The sequence below is a fragment of the Camellia sinensis genome, chromosome 11, assembly GCF_055761805.1.
Source record: "Camellia sinensis isolate YWXY chromosome 11, ASM5576180v1, whole genome shotgun sequence".
Taxonomy (NCBI): Eukaryota; Viridiplantae; Streptophyta; class Magnoliopsida; order Ericales; family Theaceae; genus Camellia; species Camellia sinensis.
In genome coordinates, this window is record NC_138971.1 from 178806927 (window position 1) to 178815510 (window position 8584).

At 42.2% G+C, this 8584-nt stretch overlaps 1 protein-coding gene across 1 annotated transcript in view; it reads left to right on the forward strand.

The window, feature by feature from the left end:
* The window catches only part of LOC145802900 (uncharacterized), a 193980-nt gene extending 187895 nt beyond the window's left edge, over positions 1-6085 (forward strand). Inside the window, exon 4 of the mRNA XM_082895716.1 lies at positions 5807-6085. Coding sequence (XP_082751842.1) covers positions 5807-6085 — 279 coding nt within the window. The remainder of the gene's footprint in view (positions 1-5806) is intronic.
* Positions 6086-8584: the final 2499 nt, after the last annotated feature.

Sequence of the window (8584 nt, forward strand, 5' to 3'; positions counted from 1 at the left end):
TATTCGGACCCTCTTGCATGATCGCAGATATGTAAATATGGTGTTTATTTGCCATTTCTCTTACATTAGGGTTTAAACACTCGGACACCTATTCGGACCCTTTTGCATGATGGCAGATATGTAATTATGGTGTTTACTTGCCATTTTTCATGCATTAGGGTTTAAACACTCGGACACTTATTCGAACCCTCTTGCATGATGGTAGATATGTAATTATGGCGTTTACTTGCCATTTCGCATGCATTAGGGTTTAAACACTCGGACACTTATTCAAACCCTCTTGCATGATAGCAGATATGTCATTATGGTGTTTACTTGCCATTTCGCATGCATTAGGGTTTAAACACTCAGACACTTATTCGGTCCCTCATGCATGATGGCAGAGATGAAATTATGCTATTTACTTGCCATTTCGCACGCATCTGGGTTCGAAAACCAGGACACCTATTCAGAATCTCTGGCATCGTGGCAGATATGTAATTATGGTGTTTACTTGCCATTTCTCATGCGTTAGGATTCGAACAATCGAACACTTATTCGGACCCTCTTGCATGATAGCAAATATGTAATTATGGTGTTTACTTGCCATTTCTCATGCATTAATGTTTAAACACTCAGACAATTATTCGGCCCATCTTGCATGATGGCAGATATGTAATTATGGTGTTTACTTGGCATTTCTCATGGATTAGGGTTCAAACACTCGGACACTTATTCGGACTCTCTCGCATGATGGCAGATATGTAATTATGGTGTTTTATTTGCCATTTCTCATGCATTAGGGTTTAAACACTGGGACACTTATTCGGACCATCTTGCATGATGGTAGATATGTAATTATGGTGTTTACTTGCCATTTCTCATACATTGGGGTTCGAACACTCGGACACTTATTCAGACTATCTTGCATGATGGCAGATATGCAATTATGGTGTTTACTTGCCGTTTCTTTTGCATTATGGTTTAAACACTCGGACACTTATTCGGACCCTCTTGCATGATGGCAGATTTGTAATTATGGTATATACTTGCCATTTCTCATGCATTAGGGTTCACACAGTCGGACACTTATTTCGACCCTCTTGCATGATGGCAGATATGTAATTATGGTGTTTACTTGACATTTCTCGTGCATTAAGGTTTAAACATTCAAACACTTATTCGGACCCTCTTTCAAGATGGCAGATATGTAATTATGGTGTTTACTTTCCATTTCTAATGCATTAGGGTTCAAACAATCGGACACTTATTCGGACCCTCTCGCATGATGACAGATATGTAATTATGGTGTTTACATGCCATTTCTTATGCATTGGGGTTGAAACACTCGAAAACTTATTCGGATCCTCTTGCATGATGGCAGATATGTAATTATGGGATTTACTTGCCATATCTCAAGCATTAGGGTTTAAATACTCAGACAATTATTCGGACCCTCTTGCATGATGGCAGATATGTAAATATGGTGTTTACTTTCCATTTCTCATGGATTAGGGTTTAAATACTCGGACACTTATTCGGACCCTTTTGCATGATGGCAAATATTTAATTATGGTGTTTATTTGCCATTTCTCCTGCATTAGTGTTTAAACACTTGGACACTTATTCGGATCCTCTTACATGATGGTAGATATGTAATTATGGTGTTTACATGTAATTTCTCATGCATTAGGGTTTAAAGACTCAGACACTTATTCGGACCATGTCACATGATGGCAGATATATAATTATGGTGTTTACTTGCCATTTCTCATGCGTTAGGGTTTAAATACTCGAACACTTATTTGGACCCCTTGCATGATGGCAGATATGTAATTATGGTGTTTACTTGCCATTTCTCATACATTAGGGTTCGAACACTCAGAAACTTATTCGGACCTTCTTGCATGATGGCAGATATGTAATTATGGCGTTTACTTGCCATTTCTGTTGCATTATGGTTTAAACACTCGGACGCTTATTCGGACCCTCTTGCATGATAGCAAATTTGTAATTATGGTGTATACTTGCCATTTCTCTTGTATTAGGGTTTGAACACTCGGACATTTATTCGGACGCTCTTACATGACGGCAGAAATGTAATTATGGTGTTTACTTGACATTTCTCGTGTATTAGGGTTTGAACACTCGGACACTTATTCAGACCCTCTTTCAAGATGGCAGATATGTAATTATGGTGCTTACATGCCATTTCTCATGGATTAGGGTTCGTACACTCGGACACTTATTCGGACCCTCTCGCATGATGACAGATATGTAATTATGGTGTTTACTAGCCATTTCTCTAGCATTAGGGTTTAAACACTCGGAAACTTATTCGGACCCTCTTGCATGATGGCAGATATGTAATTATGGGGTTTACTTGCCATTTCTCATGCATTAGGATTTAAACACTCGGATAATTATTCGTACCCTCTGGCATGATGGCAAATATGTAAATATGGTGTTTATTTGCCATTTCTCACACATTAAGATTTAAACACTCGGACACCTATTCGGACCCTTTTGCATGATGGCAGATATGTAATTATGTTGTTTACTTGCCATTTTTCATGCATTAGGGTTTAAACACTCGGACACTTATTCGGACTCTCTTGCATGATGGCAGATATGTAATTATGGTGTTTACTTGCCATTTCGCATGCATTAGGGTTTAAACACTCGGACACTTATTCGGACCCTCATGCATGATAGCAGAGATGAAATTATGGTATTTACTTGCCATTTTGCATGCATTTGGGTTCGAAAACCAGGACACCTATTCAGAATCTCTGGCATCGTGGCAGATATGTAATTGTGGTGTTTACTTGCCATTTCTCATTCGTTAGGATTCGAACACTCGAACACTTATTTGGACCCTCTTGCATGATGGCAGATATGTAATTATGGTGTTTACTTGCCATTTCTCATGCATTAATGTTTAAACACTTGGACAATTATTCGGCCCATCTTGCATGATGGCAGATATGTAATTATGGTTTTTACTTGGCATTCTTTGAATCATTTCATCACTAATGAGTATGAAATGGTTCAAGTTTTCATGTGTTCAATTAACATCCGATTGAACACAACCAATTATTATCTTGCGACATTTTTTTAGCCTCAATTTTAGTTACTCAATTTTAAATTACCAACCATTTTTTAATCCATTGAGTCCAATTGTGAGTTTAAGTCCTCTAAATGGAAAAAAAGGCTCAAACTAAAAGTTGTTCTAGGAATGAAAGAGATATCATGTCGTTGGTAATGAACCCCTTAAGGGATTAAACCATTAAGCATGACATCTCAATCTCATGCTTTAAACAAACAAATAGTTTGAACCACTTTCAAAGCAAAATAAAAAGCCAAGAAAGGAGGGAGATTGCAGAGATGATTAAGTGCTGAAAATTAGTGAGAAAAGCATAAATAGATGCTATCAACTCAAACAAGATGGTGTCTAAGGCCTAGAACACCAAACTCATGAGGACTATTACACTATAAGCATGAAAAACAAAGCTCAAATGCAACCAGCAACTTAAAACAATGCTAAAATAAGTCCTAAAATATGCTGGAATTATGCTAAAAATAGCTAGATTAACATGCTAAAACATGGCACAAACAAGGCTAGTAAGCAAGACACAACGAGGGGAGGCTAACCTCTCCAACTTTGAACTTCAAAACATGATTTTGGCCACTGAAATAACTCTGAAAATCAGTGTTTAAAAGCTTGGAAAAAGGTAGTAAAAGGGTGGGAAACACAAGGGCAAAGGCCTCCAAAACAAGGTATAAAGAAAGGCGAACCACCCCCTTAACCTTTAATGTCCTTAATCCCAAGCTTCAGCCCAAAAAACATAGAGTTTTGATAGCCCAAAACAATGGAAAACAATACGAAAAAAAGTAGAGAAAGCAAGCAAATAGGTAAAGCCTTATACCTCTTGAAGAGAAGAAGCAATTCCAAGCAACCAAACCAAGTAAACACACCCTCTAGACCTCAAACCAAGCTCAAAAGTACCTCAGCTCAAAGATGGTGAGATTTGATTAATGGTGTATAGGCAAAGGTTGAAAAATTGTAGGCAAAAGTGTAGAGATTTGGTAGAGAGAGAGAGAGAGGAAAATTTTTTGGAAAAATTTTTATCTCAAAATTTTATACCCTTAAAACATGAGAGAGGGGCCTCATATATATAGAAAACATGAAATTCCCTCAAGGAGATCCATCCCTACACGTGGGGATAGATGTATGCGTCTGTGCAAACAGCTAGCACAGTTGGCAAAAAATATCTACAAAATACACTGGTGGCAGACCGGCCATCATTGGTGGCTGGCAAGCCACATCAGTGGCCGGCAGCCAAAAAATTATGGCCGGCAGCCCAAAAGGGGTGGTCGGCAGGCCATCAGAGGCTGCAGGCTGGAAAAGCTAGGCTTGGTCCAAAACTAGAACAACAAAGGTACAGGGTTGGAAAGGCTCACAGTTATGGCATTCCACTAAGGACTTTGAGCACTTGGCGAGCAAATAAACTCATCATCGGATGTGCATGCAATGGTGTCCAAGTCGTAAGAACCGTAAAAAATGGGGTGCCTACACCCCTTGATGGCCGTTTTAGGCAAAAATTGAATGTCATACTGACTGAGTTCCAAAGCCCATTTAAAGACTCGCTCCAATGCTTCCGCGCTACGAAGCGCTACTCGGAGAGGATAGTTTGTTAATATTCCTATGGTATTAGCTTGAAAATAGTGTATCAGCTTTCTGGCAGCCACCACAAGAGCTAGGATGAGCTTTTCCAGTTGTAGGTATCATGTCTCGGCGTCAACCATTTGCTTGCTTACATAGTAGATTGGTCGCTGCTTCTCGAGTTCCTCCTTTAACAACACAACGCTGACCGCCCGATCAGATATCGCTAGATACAAGATGAATGGATCGCCTGGCGATGGGGTTGCCAAGAGTGGCACTAAATAGAGATAAGTTTTCAAGCCATCCAATGCGGCCTAGCACTCGGGGCTCCACTGAAATGCTTTGCCCTACCGAAATGTGTGAAAAAATGGTTGGTAGCGATCTGAGGAATGGCTAATAAACCTATTGAGAGCGGTGGCCATTCCTATCAACTTCTGAACTTCTTTGGCCGACTAAGGGGAGCCGAGTTCTATAATTGCCGTGATCTGCCTCGAGTTGGCCTCTACTTCACAATGGTTTACAATATAGCCGAGAAACTTACCGGATCCGATGCCGAATACACATTTCGAGGCATTCAGTTTCATTTTGTACATTCAGAGAATGCCAAAGGTCGTGGACAAGTTGGCTAGATGAGCATGCTTTTCCTTGGATTTTACCACCATATCGTTAATGTATACTTTCATGGTGCAGCCGAGCTGTTCTTTAAACATAGTGGTGACTCGCCTCTGGTACGTTGTCCCCACATTCTTCAGTCCAAACGGCATGACCTTGTAGCAATAGGTTCCCCGTGGGGTGAGGAATGCAGTATTTTCCTAGTCCTCCAGATGCATGGAAATTTGGTGGTAACCCCGGTAAGCATCCAAAAAACTCATGTGTTGTTGGTGCGCAATTGCGTCCATAAGTTGGTCAATTAAGGGAAGAGGGAAACAATCCTTGGGGCAGGCCCTGTCTAAGTCCGTGAAATCTACATAAACATGCCAAGATTCATTTTTCTTCTTGACAACCAGGGTATTGGACAGCCACATCAGATAGGTTACTTCACGAATTGCCCTGGCTTCCAACAGTTTGTCAACTTCGTCGACAACAGCCGAAGTATGCTCCGCAGCCGGTCGTCAACTTTTCTAAATAATCGGTTTAACCTTTTGGTCAATGTTTAAACAGTGTTGGGGTACCCTTGGATCCACCCCCGGCATTTTATACGACATCCAGGCAAATACATCGATGTTGTCGAGTAAGAAGGAAACCAGCTCTTGTCTTTCAGCTGTGTTCAGGGAGGTGCCGATCATGAAGAACTTGTCGGGTTCCCCTTTGATTCTGACCCGATCGAGGTCTTCAGTTGCCTTATCACTGGGGTTTTTCCAACATCCTCGAGGACTTCTCGAACTGGGACTTCAATCGAGTTTACTTCCAGTTCCTTCGGCTTCTTTGCCGAAGCAGTAATGTAGCATGCCTTTGCCGACTTTTGAGAACCCCGAATTTGCTCAATGCCATGTTGCGTTGGAAAGCAAAGTAACTGATGGTAGGTACTTGGTACGGCCTGCATTGCGTTCAACCAGGTTCTCCCCATGATGAGATTATATGGTGATGGAAGTTTGACGACCAGAAACTCCACATCGACTGATTTGGTTCCTGCACGGATTGATAATGTGATCTTGCCCAAAGGGTACTTGAGGTTGGCATTGAAGCTGAACAGGGGATAGTCGGCTGGTAACAAGTCCAAATCGGTGAAGGCGAGCTTAATATATGTTTTGTAATACATTATCTCTGAGGTGCTCCCCTGATCGATTAGAACACGTTCGATGACGAATCTGTGTATGCACAACTCCACGACAAGGGCATCATCGTGAAGGAGTGTTACCACTTCAAGATCGGCGTCGTCGAAGTTGATTTTGCAAGTTTCATAAGGCCGTTTGGCTGGTGTACACGGCCTGGATGAGCTAGGTTATAGCTGGATCGTGTGTACCTGAGTTGGCAGCGATAAGATGTATATCATGTAAATCACACCAAGTGGAGATGAATCCGGCAGTAGAGCTACTGTGTTTGGTGGATTGTTCTTACGGACATGTTGTGCCGGTCGGCCGTCTTGCACCAACTCCTCCAGGTGGTCTTTCAGTGCATAACAGCTGTCTGCGTTGTGGCCATGGTCCTTGTGATATTCACACCGCCTATCCCCCCGTCTAGTATCAGGGGGTCTAATCATCTTGGACAGCCACTTAAAGAACAATAGATGCTGGACTTTGGGTAGGATCTTATTGATCGGCTCTGCCAACTCTGTATACTTCTTGTCCGAATGGTGTAAACACTGCTCGCTTGATCGGTACGAATCACACCAGTTCTCTCGATTAGCCTAACTCTGAGGTTCAGGGCTTCTTGTTGGTATGGCACTTATCGGTTGAACCAGACCAGATAGAGCCAATTTCATGACTTTCTGTCTGGATTTGACACGGAGAGCATCGTCTTCCACCTTGCAATACTCCTCAACTTTCTTCATTAGCGCCCAGACTGTTTTGGGAGGCCATCTAGTCAACAAGCTTCAGAGAGGACTATCGGGGTGTAACCTCATTTTAAAGGTAGTGATGGCCATGGAATCATTGCTGGCATCGTCCACCAAGTTGAAACACTCCCAATAGCGCGCTGAATACTCACGGAAGGTCTCTTCTAGTTTAATTTGTATCGCCCAGAGAAAGTCAGCTTACTTTGGCTGAACCTCGTTGGTGATGAATCTTGCCCTGAAAGATTTTTGGAGCTGATGAAAGCTTTTTATTGATGCCAGCTCCTGATTATAATACCATCTTACGGCTAATGGTCCCAGGCTGCTTGGAAACATTTGACACGTGAGGGCTTCATCATCAGCATGTAACGTCATCTTTTGTCTATAATGATGAATGTGATCGATAGGGTCTTACTTACCGTCATACAAGGTGAACGTTGGCGTTTTAACTTTTTAGGCAATACAGCCTTTATAATGCGTCGTACGAAAGGATCATGTTTATCTTTTTCATCCGAACCATCATCTCATTTCCCCTGCCTATGCCATACATATGGACTTCCCTCGGATGAGCTGGACATGTCAACTCGCCCCCTCTTCCTGGGTTCCTCAGATGACAAGTCGGAAGCACTGCCAGTGCCATGTTTCTGATGCCGACGTCATCGATCATCATTCTTCTTCTCTGGCGACCGACCCCGGTCATGACGTGATGCAATTTGTTGGGATCTAGCTAATGTAAACCTTCATTATCAGCCGCCATGTCTTCTAGACATTGTTCGTTTCACTTTGCTTGATCCATGATCGTCTACGTGGTTTCATGAATTGAGGTCGATGGCGAAGTTTGAGCCATTGGGTCGAAGTTCAGGGCCCTTCATGCGGTGATATTCTCTAGACCAAGCATGGTTCTTGGTGTAACATTATCTCTTGGTGTAACATCATCAGCAACAAGTGAAGGATCATCTGTTACGTCTACCATGAACGCGTTTGAGTATTCCCACAGACGGTGCCAATTGTGGTGATGGGGTTTGGAAATACCCTTTGGCCCAAGCAGACTTTCTTAATCCTCGAATTGGTACCTGAAATGGGGGTGTATACTCCGGTTGAAGGTGCCGGAATTAGCACTCCGATGGACCAGTTAGTATCCTCTTAGGTTTTTTTTTATCACCAGTTATCACCCATGTTTCACATGCCCCTTATTTAGGTGATGGTCCTCATTTTTATATTACTCTTCAGGGGCCCATTTTCTATTATGGACACCCTGCCCTCACAACTGGACCCCCAGTCGTTTCTACAAGATCTGTGGCTTATTTGGCCCTACAGATAGGTTCTAGTCGGCCATGGCCCTATTCATCACTGTATATTTGGCAGTCTTGAGGATAATGCCCAATCTGGGCCGACTTCAATTCGGCCCCCACAATATGCTTTATGGTCGTGCTTAAATTTTAGGTAGC